This window comes from Lycorma delicatula, chromosome 4, assembly GCF_047948215.1.
Source record: "Lycorma delicatula isolate Av1 chromosome 4, ASM4794821v1, whole genome shotgun sequence".
Lineage (NCBI taxonomy): Eukaryota > Metazoa > Arthropoda > Insecta > Hemiptera > Fulgoridae > Lycorma > Lycorma delicatula.
In genome coordinates this window covers 6,551,768-6,569,379 of record NC_134458.1, presented here as the reverse complement: position 1 = coordinate 6,569,379, position 17,612 = coordinate 6,551,768, and the positions used below count along the sequence as shown (strand labels likewise).

The 17,612-nt window shown below is 31.5% G+C and overlaps 1 protein-coding gene across 2 annotated transcripts in view; it reads right to left on the bottom strand.

Annotated features, from left to right (window-relative positions):
* SWIP (strumpellin and WASH-interacting protein) overlaps positions 1–17,612 on the bottom strand; it is a 135,724-nt gene that overhangs the window by 13,238 nt on the left and 104,874 nt on the right. For both annotated transcript variants that reach the window (XM_075362217.1, XM_075362218.1), the window contains 3 exons: positions 10,257–10,497; positions 4,425–4,642; positions 3,513–3,693 (listed from right to left, as the gene is read on the bottom strand). In XM_075362217.1, coding sequence (XP_075218332.1) covers positions 3,513–3,693; positions 4,425–4,642; positions 10,257–10,497 — 640 coding nt within the window. The remainder of the gene's footprint in view (positions 1–3,512; positions 3,694–4,424; positions 4,643–10,256; positions 10,498–17,612) is intronic.

Genomic DNA, 17,612 nt, shown 5'->3' with positions numbered 1-17,612 from the left:
TATCAACAATTAAATAGTGAGACAAGCTTATAACCATGTATTAAACTTACTCATTGATGTTTATTCATTCTAACATTGAATTTAATTTTTAACAATTTAAAAAAATAATAAATAATGGAAATTCTTTTACGATGAAATAATTCCTGCTTTTGTTCAATCAGTCTAACACTGCTCAATGCAAAATTAAATTTTATATACTGAGTCCACTAAAAGTCAGTTACCCCAATTAGTAATTAGAAACAATTCGCATCAGACCACATCAATAAACTACAAACCAGATCTAGTTAACAATAAATAATAAATTCCTGATAGAATTCCACATTCTTCATGATGGGCATTGTGTAATCTCAGCTGACAACACTTAACAGCTTCAGTTCCTTTAGAATCTTTCATTAACTTTTTTAAGTCTAATTTTTTTAAGAGTCTTTCCTGTTGACATTTTAGAGCTCTTCATTTAATGCTCCAAGATAAATAGGTTTTTTTTTAGTTTTAGGCCTACCTGATAGTGCAGTATACCTCCAGTAATTTCAAACTTCATGTTCAGTTTATGCAAATGACAATGGGTTGGTAATGGAGAATCAGGTAATGTTTCACAGATGCCAGTAAATATCTATTAGTTTCCATTGACACTAAAGGAAAAACCTAACTTGTTTTATGTATACAGGTAAATCAAATATAAACAGGATTTTTGTACCTGAGCATCTACAGTTGGTAGGACTGGGCCCGCGCTTCTAGTATGCTTGAATGGGATCATTACGAAGGGCGATAGATGGCCATTCCACACTCCCAACCAATTTGTCAGTAACACTCATGATGTCAGAGCAACAGGTGCAACCTCCACTATGCAGCACATAATTATAAAATTTTTGGCTCATTAAGGAGTTCAAGCGATTAAAATTTTCCAGAGATCGACTGCAGAGTTCAAGGACCAAACATTGTAAAGGACTTGTGTATTTGCCTGGCATAAAGAGTTCAAGAAAGGACAAGAACGAATGGAAAATCAGGAACATGATCACCGTCCTCGGATCAGCATTACAGATGAAAACATTCGCATGGTTTGAGACATTCTTGAAGGCGATCGATGGGTGAGAGTATCTGAAATTGCAGAACAGGTTGGAATAAATTATGGGAGTTGTCAAGCGATCATCACCAATGACCTACAGTTCTGTAAAGTGTATACCAGATGGGTCCCTCATCTTTTGAAGGTTGAGACATTTGGAGGTCTGTCAGAGGCTTACAGTAAGGTTTGCGAAAGAAGGCGGTGCATTTTTGAGTTGGGTCGTCATCTGTGATGAAACATGGGTCCACCACTACGCTCCCCAGTTAAAACCAGCCAGTATGGTGGAGGAAAGGGGAGGCAGCCCCAGTGAAAGCCAAGACTCGACTGCCAGCTGGCAAGATTCTTTCATCTGTTTTTTCGACTGGCGAGGCATTTTGCTCATTGATTTTTTGCATGAACGACATAAAATGAATGCTGCTTACTACTGCGAGCTGTTGAACGAAGCGAAGGCTGCATATCACCGCAAAAGACGAGACCAACCGATTCAAGAGGCCACCATCCTCCTCCACAACGCCAGTCTCAATACTGCAGCTCAAATGGTCTCAAAACTAAAAGAAATGCACTGGACTCAACTTGATCATCCTCCCTACAGCCCGGACCTATCACCCTGCGATTTTCATTTGTTTGGGCCGCTTAAAGAAGTTCTAGGAGGGCAATGATTTGAACATGACAAGGGTGTGGAGGGATTCATGCACAATTGGATCCTGATGCAACCAGCTTCATTGTACGATGCTGCGATAAAAGCCTTCCTTCTTGCTGGGAAAAATATATTTATAAAGCAGGAAACTATGCAGAAAAATAAATTATATTTGCGTTTTACTTTTCAATAAATTAAAAAAAAAAAAAAAAAATCCCATTTATATTTGATTTACCCTCGTATTTGAATGCCACTATTCTCAACACAGGTACAAAAATTAACTAATTAACTGAATAGTAATTATATCAGCCGATTACTACCGACTATAAAATCAAAATTTCTTATCAGTCACAGAATTTAAATCTCCATTCAGGGGTGACTGACTTTTAGCCCACTTATGTTGTTAACTTCAACATTATCAGAATGTTTCAGAATTTATTTCAATATTTTCAAATTACCCAAGTCATCATGGATCTCCTTTCAGATACATCAGTAAGAAATCTAATGTTGATGTATTAAACATCATAACAATGAGTAACAACAAACGCTGTGATTTATCAGTTGTTTTTAACCTTTCATTGCCAAAAAAATTATTTTACAATGTCCTATGGTAAGCCAATCAGAATATATTTACAATCTGATATTCCTGTAATACCAGGATCCAACCTACATCCAAAGAACTGGAAACAGGGGAAAGGAACCAAGTATAAGGAAAAGGTGGGTGGTGAAAAGGGAACTGCTAAATCTGAGGGTCAAACCACGAAGCAGACAATCTCTCAAGGGGAGTGGGTACCCATCCTGTCCACAATCCCCAAGGGGACCGGAGCATGTTTATTCAGATGGGAGCACCAATCAGGTAAAATATATGGTGAAATGTAAATATTTTTGTTCTAAAAATGAAGAAGCCAGTCAAGAGTAACAGGACTCCTAAAGGAATGATTTCATTCATCATTACAATTTTGTCTCAAATGGAAGTAATCAAATTAATTATAGATCATTCAGCCAAACCTGTCCAATGGTAGTGAGGCTTTGAAGTAAGCATAATACAAGTGGTTGAAGCCAAATTTAACACATCATTCTAATAAATTACTAAATTTAAACAACACTGGGTAGAGCTTTACCATATGCTGTTGGCCTTTATTACTAATTACTGTGCAAAGAAGTTAGTGCTACTTAAATTTAATATATTTTTATCAATAGCTAACTAACAAAAAATAACTTTTAAAACATCAAATATAATAGTCGTATTGTGTTTTAATCCCATTTTTCTTCATTTTAACTGATGGAATTTGTCACAACTGACACAAATAACATAATAGTCTAATACTTATCTAGCGTATTTTGTACATAAATAACAACAGAATAAAAACCAAATACATTATAAAATTTTACAAATAAAATTTATTTAGATTGTTACAAGTAAATACTAACAAATGTTGCAGTCAGTCCAATCTGTTTGAATTAAATTAGTGTCAATTTATATCCTTCCATTTATTAAATTGTAATAAATTCAAATGCATTTGGTATTTTTTAATTCAGTAGTGTAAAAGGTTTCTTAATGAATAGCAGAGCTATAAACATGATTTTCTTAATTCACTAGAAAAAGGATTACTTAACAAAAACGACAATTATCTACCATCAGCACAGCAACACCAATTTATTATTTATATTCATATCTACAAACACATCATGTCATTAAATGATTACAACTAATACATTAAAAATTACTTAGTAAAGACAGAATGATCAAAATATATTAAAATTATGAACAGGTAACAAAAATATGATACAAATCTAAATTTAATAATCACATACCCATAGCGAATCCATCATCAGTAAATGCTGCACCATCTTTAGTCTTTTTACTCATTTTTTCTTTTGCAGTAACTAAATTTTCACAAAAATTTATTGTTAAAGCAGGAACTATCATATGAAAATTTCTTAAATGGCAATTCTTTGGGTTTCTAAAAGCTGGTGAAATAACATCCAAAAGTAACTGAAACGATCAATATTCATCGACATAATTAACATCAAAATTTTGTTCACATAATTAGTTTTTATACAGTGACAAAAATTAACATTTTTTGTTGAATTTTCTATAATAAAAAGGATTTTTAGAACCTCCAATTTTACAGCTCCTAGAATTTTTACTGAAAATGTCTCTGCATTTGAAAAGCAACATAATACCAGCATTCAAAACTTGAACTCTTAAGAACATGGAATAGTAATATTTTCTCTAGAGTAACACAATGATAGCCAACAATGTTAGATTGATTAGTGCATTAATGGCACAAGCATCTTGCATCATTTTTACAATTTGTAAGTGGGACTTTTATTTTATAAAATTAAAATATTTAAGAAAAGAAAAAAGTTTTTTTCAAACATAGATATCAAAATGTTTCGACTGCTGTAAAATTGATTAAACTATGCTATGAGTAGAATAAAAAAGATTTTATAAAAGGTTTCAGTATTCTAAACATACAGATAAATATGTTAACAATTAAATATAATAAAATGATAACTATTAAATAAATAAAAAACCAATTCACTTTCTTCATATATGAAAATACACATCCATAAGATCTTTACAAAATGTAATGCAACTGTTTTGTCAGTAGTGTAGTCATATTCTATGTATTTAGAATATTAGTGTTGTTTGAATTATATTTTATATAAAAGTTTAGACTATATTTTGTCACACTTCAAATTAATAATTAAAAATAATACCTTGAAGTATTCTGTACCCTCTGTAAGATTACGGGCCATGTTTGAAATGAAATGGTCTAATGACTTTGCAGCTTCTCGACAAGAATCAGAAAAATTTTCTTCAGCAACCAGGTCTTCAAATTTCAAGATGTTTTCTATTTCTGGCACAAAACAAATTGCATTTGAGCAACAATGTAGACCACCAGATCGTATCATCCGAACATATCCCATAGCATTGCCTTCAAAGTAAAATATGAATATGGAATTAGCGAAAAAAAAGAAAAAAAGAAGCAATAAAAATAAATATATATAATCTTATACACACACACACACACACACACACACACACACACACACACACACACACACACACACACACACACACACACACACACACACACACACACACACACACACACACACACACACACACACACACACACACACACACACACACAAACCTTTCAAATTAAACATAAGCACATATTTATATATGTAATGAACTCAAAAATGAGCAATTTTATACTCCAGCAAAATTGCATATTAAAGGATCCTGAACAACTGGTAGACTGCATTTTCATACAACCATATATTCTACAACCCCTGCAAATCTAAGAGAGTAGCATTTTGAAAAAAGAAGAGAAAGTGAAACAAAGAATAAATGGTTTGGTCGATTCCTCCATCAAACCAAACAGAAATACTTCTGGGTATAGTAACAATTTGTTCAGGTGACTACACACAGCTGGCATTTTTTTAAAGATGACCTTCAAAGTCTACATTTTACAGTCATATTCAATATTACATATAAATAATTTTTTATTGAAAATTGCAAAATGTTCATTATATGAATATTTATATAAGATTATAATATTTAATGTTATTATAAAAATAATAACATTTACACCACCAGATACAGTTCATAAAAAATAAGAACACTCACTTAATTGTCTTAAGTGCTTTCAGAGCATCAGCAGACTTATTTTATAATACATATAATTAAAATAAGAAAATTAAAAATATTACTTTTAAAATTACAATATCAGGGGCGGGCATGCATGAAGTCAATGAGAACTGCATTCAACTTTTTTATGTATTATAAACATCCATACCATAGTTACATAGAATTAAATACACAAATTCAAATTTAATTTAATATAATTAATATGGTTACATATTTTACACAAGTTTTAAGTGCTATGTAAAGTATACATAGATATTATATAAGAAAATATAATTAAGAGAAAAAAATACTTAATAATTATTTTAAAATTTTAATAAAAATAAAATACAATAAAACGCACTAAAAAGAAGTATAACATTTAACGAAGACCTTTGGTCAAATCTTTGAAATTTGGTATGAAATTTGTTAAAGCCATTCATAGCAATTTTATATGATGATTGATCAACTGTAAACAATATTTTAACTTTACGAACTTCATTGTGGCGTACAAAGATTCACAGCAATACGTTGTACCAAAAATTGAAATTTGATGGCAAGTAGCTTACTTTAAGTGTGAATATTTTGATTCTGGCACAAGTTTCCAAAATTCAATTATAGTAGATTTTTGCTGCATTTGCAATGCCTGGCCCTCTTTTATCTCTAATAATTCTAATTCCCCAGCCACTTTTTCAACAATTATTATTTCAGAAACTGGAAATCCATCTTCAATAATATCACAAATAAATGGGTTTACAAAATATGCAAATGTAGATTTCAAACTTTTTAAATCTTCCAACCTATGTTTGAAATCTACTTGCAATTCTTCCAGTTTTTTTATATTCATCTAACTTTTCTTCTTTGATATTAATTATATTTGCTTTCAATAGAGAAAAATGATTAAATATTTTGTTCTTAAGATCATATAAAAAAAAGCTGAAGTTCAGCTTCACAAACTAATGGAAAGGAAAAAAATATTATTGATTTGTCACAAACTAATAAATAAAATCAATAATATTTTTTTTCCTTTCCTTGTAAAGACAAATTAAGTGTTTGAAAATGTTCTTCTAGCAGGTCTGTAAGGAATATTAAGTCAGAAAGCCAAGTTTCATTTTTTAATTCCAGGTATTTTTCTCCTTTTCTTTTGTAAATGTCATTATTTAGGATTTAGGAGTTTCACAAAATGGCTCAAAACATTGTAAGTTGACAGCCATCTTATAACACACCATAGGGATAAATCACTAGGCAATTCATCTGTTTCATCATTCATTCGCAACTCTTCTTAAATGTTCTTAAACTGACAATATGTTTTGGCATTTGTCCTAATTAAATTAATTCACAATCTGCAAAAAAATCTTCTACACATTTCTGTATTTGAAGTACTTTATATTAAGAGATGCTTGCGGTGAATTAATCAGTGAAGAGGTAAGAAATGTGGAATTTTAAGATTGTTGTTTAAAATACCAATGAGACCTTGCTTTTTCCCTATCATTGCAGGCACTCCATCAGTTGCAATACACAAGTCTATCACAAGGCAATTCAAATCTGTTCATTACTTCATAAAGCACATTTCTAACATTGATACTGAAAATTGTTTCATTAAGAGCTACTACGTATAACACTTCATTTCTTCCTTCATATACATCTGCATATACATAGTGGACAATGGGCAATTGTGGAACATCCTGAATGTCTGTAGACTCATTGACAGCTAAACTTTTTTATCCTAGATAGGCTGTGTTAATGTGTATGATTAGTGTAAGATTGTTGTGTTCAGTATCTGTTTATTACAATCGAGTGGAGGATCTCATAGCAAGTAAATGTGTACTTCTATTGCTCTGAGTTTTTTCAAGTTTTGGTTGGTTTTTTGGTGATTTTTTATGGTTTGGACGGTTAGAAAAGTTTGAAGAAATTATTATGGCCATGTATCGTGCTATAAAATTTTTTGGTTAATAGACTTACTTTTTATTTTGTGTTTTATAACTTCGACCTTATTCCCTCAGGCAATAAGATCCATAGTAGACTGTCTTCTCACTGTACGTGTTACTGTAAGTGGACCAAGGAAGTAAACAAGGACTTAGCCAATTTTTCGTTATTTTCTCCTATAAAGTGATATTTTTCTAAGTCCTCAGAACAGTTATAAGGGGGAACTTCTTTTTTGTTGTCTCCCCTTTCCCTCATCCTAACCCAAAATCCCCCTGGTTCTACACGAACCAGATCTCCTCGACCTGCTGACCCCCCCTATACCCTCATATTTTTGAAATTTTTTGAACCCTTTTGTGGGGAGATACATTTTTGGCTCCCCAAAAAATTTTTTTGACCTGTTTTTTAGCATTGTACATTTTACCTCCCCCCTCCAAAAAAAAAACTTACGGGCACCCTTAAAATATCGAGTGTGGTGTCTAAAAACGCAGAATTATCCGCATGTCAAGAATCCGTCATCGGGAGTTCGATAGCGTCTTTGGTTTTTCAGTAAATATGGAAGATACAACATTTTTGGGTAGGAAGACCCTGAATAAGTCACCATCGCAACGAGACGATAAAAGACAAGCCCGACATAGTAATCTGTCAGAAGTAGAACCATCTCTACAGAAAGAGGGTGAGAAAGCGGCAGAAAAGATAGAAGCGGTGATGGATTGGGTACCAAAAAGGAAGTGTGAGTTAATAGAAGATAGCAGCAATGGGGATGTGACAGATGGAACAGATATGGACCATCTGATGGAGGAAATTCATAAAATGATCATACTCATACAACAAAATATAGACACCAAGAAAGAGATCAAAGAATGTGCATACAGGACGAGATAAGGACCAGGACGTGGAGACGGTGATGAAATCTATTATTGAGGTAGTGGTTCCGAAGATGACGAACGAAAGAGAGAAGCAAGTTAAAAATTGAGAAGATCCTCAAAAAGGGTAATAGAGAAGAATTTGGAGGAGTTATCAGATATCGCTGGCAGAGAGATCTGTTTCAGAAAGTTGAGTTCTCTAATAGAAAGCATCATCTCTAACGGAAACATTAGGAAAGCATCATCAATGCTTTCCTAATGTAGGACACTGTTAGTTCCTGAACATTAGTTACCATCATTGTAAAATATAATATTTCTTCAGTCTTATTTTCTTTAATTTCCATATGATTTGCCTCACTTAAGATTCTTTTATGTACATTACTGGTGTTAAAAACTGCTTTCTAGGAGGCTGGTCAGCTTTCCATCAAGATGCAATAAATCTGCATCAAAGACTACTTATGAACATTTCTTTCACCAGCTACTAACTTTAAATTTAAGTCCACATTAGACAGTCTAGGGGTTAGAGTTTGAAGGGTTTTTTCTCATATAACTCATTTTTTGATGGACTAGTTTTTTTACAACATTTTCCGTTTTACTAACATGAAAAGGAATTAATGTTTTAAACGCCTTCAAAATAGCATTTGTAGTACATAAGCAAAACCACATCTAAAGCTACATTTTAAGTGATATTGATGTGACTTGAAACAAACTATTATGAAATTCTTTCTTACAGCCATTTTTTGTAACGTAACATGGAATAAATTTCCATAAAACATGGCAAAAATTTAATAAATAACTTTTGGAAACAAGAAAAAAAACACTTTATGCTTAAGATAAATAAAGAACACCTCACATTAGTCTTGAGAATATAGAGTGTAGTCTGGAAACCTAGCTACGCAAAACAGAAAGAAACAAATATATATACATACACTACCTTGTCAGGGTTCTGCCCCATGGACCCAGATGAACTCTGGAACCAACTCAGGAGCTTCCTGGGTCATGGGGTCTATCCCAGGGCTGCAGAGATTGCTTTGCCCCCCATTCCTGTCTAGCCAGAAGGCTATGCTCCCTGGACTCGTGCAGTGTTCATTACCTTTATGGTTATGAAAATAATACTGATAAATAACAATTAAAGTATTAGGCTTTATAGAAATCTGAAAATAAATTACAAAAGACAGAATAGTAGTAAATATGGTAACTAAAATACTCACACCTTTGACGACAAAAAATTAATACCTTACTTCTGTTATGGTGACAGAAATATAATAATGAAGTAAAAGGATTGATCTTTTTTTCTCTTTAATGCAGTGATTCCAAAACTGTGTGCCATGGTGCCCCAAGGAGCCACAGCTTCTTCACAGGGGCGCCACAAAATAATCTTAAAGTTTCATAATTAATTGAACCAAGACATTTATAATTATTAATTTAATGTTAATAAAGTAAAAAAATAATGAAGACACACAAGTTTTATTTATTTTTAACTCTTACTGTATTCATACTTTTACTTAGGGTATGGCGCCATGAAAAAATTTCAGTTGAAAAAGGGCACCATAACTTGGAAAAGTTTGGGAACCACTGCTTTAATGAATATCTTTAATTCACAACATCACCTCCAAGGAGGCTAGGACCTCAGTCTATGATTTAAAACCTTCTCTGGGATAACTTGAATGTATCCTGCAAATTTAAAAGCAATTGATCGATTGGTTCTCACATGATGTGAGAACAAACAAACAGACAAACTTTCAGCTTTATATATATATATATATATATATATATATATATATATATATATATGCAGTAAATGAATCCTGACACCACTTTACATCCAGTCACATGAATAACCTTATAAGTATATATGTACATGTGCACAGGCACGCACAACCACATTTTTAAATTGTATACATATTTTATTCATTTACTGGCTTACATTCAAGCACAGTTATTTTCAAAATTTATTTGAATACATGTAAAAATTACTAAAATAAAATACTTTGAACATACATTATTGAACCAAAGATATACATCTTCATACAAAAAAAAAAGAACAACACATTTTGAGTAATAAGACTACAGTCAAACAGAGACTAAATCTAGCATAAAGAAAATTTGTAAAGAATCTTTACTCACCGATTTGTGTTATAAGCAAACGGAATTTATCTAGATATGAAAGTCCATCAATTTCTCCAAGAACACGAATGTCTTTATTAAATTTATCTGCTCGATCATAAGGATATTTTGAGTCCAATTTACTTTTATTTTCTTGAAAAAAGGAGAGTTCTTTTAGTAATTTAGATTTTATGTGATCATCATACAAAAACTGAGAAAATATGTCAAGTTTTTTTCTTAAAAACTGATAAGTAACATTTACCTGAAACAATTCATGTATATTTTTTAACTAATTGAGATATGTTCATCAAACATTTTATTATTACAGTGTACTGTACCACTAGTTTGTTACTGAATAGTTTTACTGTTAATAACAAATCCAAGTTATATTTAAAAATTGTAATTTTGGATTCAACAAAGAATTCTGTTTATTTATAAATGGTGAAAATTAAAAAAAAAATTATAATTTAATTACTTGTGTTTATACAGATCTTCTAAATAACTACTTTTTATAAAATGGTGTTGTATAAAATATATTTTTCAAAAATAAATCTTCATTGTATGAAATAGGCAAAATTCTGATACACAAAGTTGTACAAATATTTAAAATAGTATGTCTTCAGTTATATAATCAACTACAGCATAAAAGTATATTAAGTATTATGTTGATTCAAATTAATGAAAAAAATCATGTATATTTCAACTTAGTGTTTTAAATTTAAAAAAAAAAAATTAACTAATTAGTTCAATATTATCATATTTAACTAATTTGTTACTTCCTCTCCTGCAGAATAAAATTTCTCATTGAAAATAGTATATAAATAACAGGAAAAAATCTAATAAAAAATGTTACATTATCAAACAATAATTTTGAGAAAAAAAATATAGGAAGTCCTAAAACCTAAAGCAAAGCCTAAAATTAAATCCCTGTACATCATTTTAGTTGAAAAACATTCATATCTGTTGAAAAATATTTAAGCGTAAAAAATCTCTTGCATTAATCTGACAACAAAAAGAAATCAAGAAGTCCTTTTTTTACAATTAAAAAAGTAGCAGTCAACTATTTGAAATATCTACATAACAAATGAATCAGAAACAGACATTGATTTCAACATTAATTTTTAACAAGCATTATTGCATCATTTTATATTTTGGGTGTTTTCCCATTACTTCTGTACTATAGAACATTCTCCAAAATGTAAATCAACAAGAATACATCTAAGATAACTTGATAAACAATTCAACACTGAAACCAAATACAAACGGAAATGGTAAACAGTGGAAGTGTTACACCAAGATCATTGTTAATATTATATCCATTCCTTTCTACTCCTTCAGCAGAAGAATTAAACATAGAAAGATGATTATGAACTAAAACTAAAGCACTTAAAAATAAATTAAATACATAAAAATGGATAAAATTTATATAAGGTATTAATCTGCATATAATCATACTCAACTGATGCTATAAATTAGAAAAAGAATCACATCTTTAGATTACATTTTTTTTGTCTTCAGTCATTTGATTGGTTTGATGCAGCTTTCGAACATTCCCTACCTAGTGCCAGTCATTTCATTTCGGTATACCCCCTACATCCTACATCGCTAACAATTTGTTTTACATATTCCAAACGTTGCCTGCCTGCACAATTTTCCCTTCTACCTGTCCCTCCAAAATTAATGTGACTATTCCAGGATGCCTTAAAATGTGGCCTATAAGTCTGTCTCTTCTTTTAACTATATTTTTCCAAATGCTTCTTTCTTCATCAATTTACTGCAACATCTCTTCATTTGCCACTTTATCCACCCAGCCGATTTTTAACACTCTCCTTCAGCACCACATTTCAAAAGTTTCTAATCTTTTCTTCTCAGGTACTCCGATCATCCAAGTTTCACTCTTCAATATATTCCACCCATCTATTGACTTTACCTTTCATATTATAAATCGGTGTACCATCTTTGTTTAACACATTATTGGATTTTAATTTATGTACCCAAAAATTTTCCTTAACTTTCCTGTATGCTCTGTCTATTTTACCAATGTTCATTTCTCTTTCCACTTCTGAATACTTTTCTTTAATCCACTACTTTCACTAGTTTGCACTTCCTGTTTATAGTATTTCTTAATTGTCGATAGTTCCTTTTACTTTCTTCATCACTAGCATTCTTGTATTTTATACATTCATCCATCAGCTGCAATATATCGTCAAAAACCCAAGGTTTTCTACCAGTTCTCTATGTTCCGCCTAAGTTTGCTTCTGCTGATTTAAGAATTTCCTTTTTAACATTCTCCCATTCTTCTTCTACATTTTCTACCTTATCTTTTTTACTCAGACCTCTTGCGATGTCTTCCTCAAAATCTTCTTTACCTCCTCTTCCTCAAGCTTCTCTAAATTCCACCGATTCATCTGACACCTTTTCTTCAGGCTTTTAAACCCCAATCTACATTTCAGTATCACCAAATTATGGTCGCTATCAATGTCTGCTCCAGGGTAAGCTTTGCAGTCGACGAGTTGATTTCTAAATCTTTGCTTAACCATGGTATAATCCATCTGATACCTTGCAGTATGTCTTTTCTATTTGTATATTCTTCTATTATGACTTTTAAAATGGGTGTTGGCAATTACTAAATTATACTTCATGCAAAACACTATAAGTCTCTGTCCCCTCTTTCATTCCTTTTGCCCAGCCCATCTCACTCACAATATTTCCTTCCTTGTCCTTTCCAATCTCCTACTATTATTAAATTTTCATCCCTTTTTATGTGTTTAATTGCTTTGTCAATTTCTTCATATACACATGGCACATCATCATCATCATCATGGGCACATGTAGGCATATAGAAGTTAATAATCACTGTCAGCTTAGGTTTTGATTTTATCCTTATTATAATGATTCTGTTGTTATGCATTTTGAAATACTCTACTCTCCTCCCTATCTTCTTGTTCATTACGAAACCTACTCCTGCCTGCCCTTTATTTGAAGCTGTGTTAATTATTCTAAAATCACCTCACCAAAAGTTGTTTTTCTCTTCGCCCTAAATCTTGCTCTTTAAATTTTCTAACCTACCAACCTTTTTTAGACTTCTAATATTCTACGCTTCGACTCATAGAGTGTTATTTTTTAATTTTCTGGTGACACTTTCCTTAATAGCTTCCCACCCGGAGATCCGAACGGAGGACAAGTTTACCTTTGGAATATTTTACCAAGGAAGGCGCCTCCATCTTTGTTACATGAAAATGCAGAGTTACATTTTCTTGCAGTAAAGCAGCTGTTGTTTTCCATTGCTTTCAGCTGCGCAGTACTCAGAAGACTGAGTGATGCTGATATGGCAGTTTAAGTCCTCCTGACCTATGCCCTTAACAACTACTGAAAGAGCTGCTGCCCTCTTTCAGGAATCATTCCTTAGTCTGGCTCTCAACAGATACCTCTTCGATATGGTTGCACCTTTGATCCAGCTTCTCTGTATCACTGAGCACTCAAGCCCCCTCACCAGTGGCAAGGCCTCATGATTCATAGAGGGAGTTAAATTATTATATATCACACAATTAAAAATAACTCTATATAACCATTTACAGTGGTATTTCCTAATACCATTTTCATATTATCATGTAACTCAGAATAATGCTTCAATGTGGTCATGTAAACTAATCTGTGAAGCTTACTTCCTTAGGCTAACAGTTGAAAGTTTCAATCTGCAGGACATTTATGGTAAAGTGACTAGTGCTGCTATGTTTTTAATTTCTTAGCTTTAAAGCAATGATACTGAATTATAACAGAGTATCAGAATAAATGTTTCATTATATTCTTGCTTTTAATTTACCTAAATGTTTAACACCTAACACAAATGATTTCATGTTTAGACTATAACAATTACAGTATGATGATTGATATGATAGCAACTTTAAAAGTAGTAGGCTTCATTCCCTTCTTCTGTATAATTACTTCAGTTCTGGTTTTGGCAAGTCTTTACAAATAAAAGACATTAAAAGTCAGTCAATGGATGTAGTAATTGACATGCTCGATTTTCATTCTACTAGTTCTGCATTTGCGTCCCAGCAAGAATTGGTTGTATTCCATTGATCATTAAAAAAAAAATTGCTGTAAGGTGTGTGTGTGTTGAATTAGGATAAACATAAAATACCTGTATTATTGAGCTATGAAGCACTTAAAAACTTGCTTTTCTGTAAGGAATGTTGACAGATTGGTCCCTAGCCACAATAGTTAAATTTTAATGCCATATATTCTATCTTCCAACATTTAAAGTTAACTTCTAATTAAAAAAATACTATCGACCTGTAACCTAGGCTGTAATGATCTCCCTCCCTACACACACACACACACATAATCAATTTATAAATGAGAGATGCAATAACCTACAGATTTCAATTAAATGAAGAAGTACCAATGTCCTGCAGATGACTACTATATAAAATTAATCATTTATCTGCATTATTAAATATCATATGATTTTATGTAAATTCTTAAGTCTGACACGTAATCTATTGACATCATCCTTACACAAAAGTTTTTAAAAAAAAATAAACTCTGATTATAAGAAACTGTAATTTTCATACAAAGTGCTACAAGTTATTTTAATACAGTCTAAACTGTAGTTAATAAAATATGACTTGTAAGAAGAAAAGAAGAGAGCCCAGTGAATTATTTTTTAAGTAAATTTTAAGTTAAATAAATGCAATCACACTCTGCTAACTTACTGCAGTTTAAATCCTTTTTCAAATTGCATTAGTAGAGGTGTTTACCAGTTATTTTTCTCTGCCACATAAATAATTGGGATCTACTTCTTAATAAATGTCCATGCCATAACTATTAAAACAATCAATCTTTATAGTTCTGATAGTCTATAAAGAATATCAACATGACTGATCAATTATTTTGACAAAAAATTTATATCAGAAATGTGACTACAGAGCTTTATTATGCATTTTTAATATTTTTTTTTAGGTGACCTTTTTTCTAATCTAGCATTTGTACACATATAAACATTTTAAAACAGGCATTTTACTGGATAATTTGGTTTAACTCATGTAAAATTTTTATATCTGCTGTAATTATTAGTTGACAACAAACTGCTTCTAGCAGGAGAGAGTTGTGGGGGAAGTCGTGAGCAATGACTCTCTCACGCTTAATAAAGATCCATTTTTTACTGCTTAATATTAAATAATAATCCCTTTCTTTTATTAATAAAATTAATAAGTAATAATACAAATGTAAAGAAAATAAATTAAAATAATCTATGCTTTGAAATTAAATGAAATAATCTGTAAATTAACTGACAACAGACTGGTTCTAGCGGGAGAGAGTGTAAAACTTTGATTTTAGTGTGGAGGGAGCCATGTGCAGCCACCTGGAGCTGTGTGCAGCTGCTCAGCACACCATCATTGGTCCGCTCTGTGCCAATAGCAGCTAAAATAAACATGTGAGCAAATATGACACACAAACAAACCCACACACCATGATTTTTTATAGAGAATGATTTTGACAGTATTCAGTGATATATATTTTATTATTCACATTTACTTATTTATTTATCTATCTATTTCGGCAGTATTTGTTCAGCGATAAATATCTGATAATTCAAATTTATTTATTTTGATTTGTTTTTTTTTTTTCTAAAATCATGCTGAAATGGAAGAGATGTAATATTGGTAGAAAATCTACACATGTATAAATATGGGTGTCAAGATTTATTTATAAGTTTTACGTGCAATCCTGAATGACCAGAAATAAGAAAAAACTATTCACTGGTCAAAAATCTACTGACAGACAAAATACTATATCCAGTTTTTCATTTGAAAATGAAAAAACTCCTAGACCTTATTAACAAAAAAGAAACATTCGGTTCAGTCAACTGCTATGCATTAAGTGTCAAGTGGCAAAAACAAGGCTTACCTCATTGTTGCATATTGGTATGATCAGTAACTAAACTACAACCTGATGAAATTAATCTTATCATATCTGCTGAACTGATAAAAATGTTGATCCATTATTATATGACAATATTTGTAAACATAGTTACAGACCATGCAGTGATATAAATAAGTTATCACCATGCATGAATAAATGGAAAATGTTCTAAAAAGTAACCTCAAATGTACATTTGCAACATTCAAAACTGCAGATGACAGTTACCCAACTTATCGCAGAAGTCTAGAGCATGGAGGTCATACAACAACTTTAAACATGCAAGGTAACAAAATTGATATTGATAACAAATGGATTGTCCCACATTGTCTACTATTGTCACTTGATTTAATCCAACAGTGATTAACAGTTGCAAAATTCAACATTTATTATAATAAGTGTTGAATTTTGCAACTCCGTACAAGCGATTCGATATATCTGCAAATATCCAAAGGTTCAAATCAAAAAACTTTTTGGCTGAAAATCAATGAGATGAATTGAATCAGTGCATTAATGGTAATATATATATACATCTGAGGATGATTGGTGATTTTTTGACTTTCCAATACATCTACGTTATGCCACTATTGTTCATTTAGAAAACTATCAACATATTTATTTCACTGAACAAAATCTCTAATGAGTCTTTGAAAATCCATAGAAGACCACTCTTATTGCTTTTTTTTTATCTGTCAGTCCAATGACTTGGCTAAGACACTGTTATATCCTGAAGTTCCCAGATACTATACCTATAATAATAACAAGTTTAACAAAAGAAAGTGCCGAACTGATATCAAAGGATTTCCTGGAATAAAAAAGGATGCTGCTCTGGGTAGAGTATATACAATTCATTGAAACCAAAGTGAATGCTTTCATCTGCGTATGTTATTGCATAATGTTAAAGGACCTACATCTTTTGATTACTTGAAAACTGTTGATGGTGTGCTACACCAAACATATAATGCTGGTTGTGCTGCACTTGGCTAATTGGAAAATGATAATCACTGGAAAGACACACTTGCTGATGCATCTATCTGTCACTCTTTGCCTAAATTGAGAGAATTATTTGCAATTATATTAGTTTTTTGTCATTCTGCCCAACCAAACATATTGTAGGAAATATTCTAAAAAAATTTTGTAAAGATATTTTATGTCAAACCAATAATGTTGAGATTACAATTTCAGATGAAATAATGAACAGAGGTCTCATTGAAATTGAAGATGTTATTGTTACGTTAAGTGAGAAAAACTTATGCAACTTCGGTTTACCAACACCAACATGTGATAATCAAGAAGCTATTAATGCTTACGATACAATGTTAAGACTTTCTTTCGACGTCAGTGAACTGAAAGAATTTGTTAATCTTCCTAAATTAGTATCATATCAACGTCAGGCATTTGATGATATAAATGACAGTGTTGCTAGCAACAACCCAAAGATTTTTTTCTTAG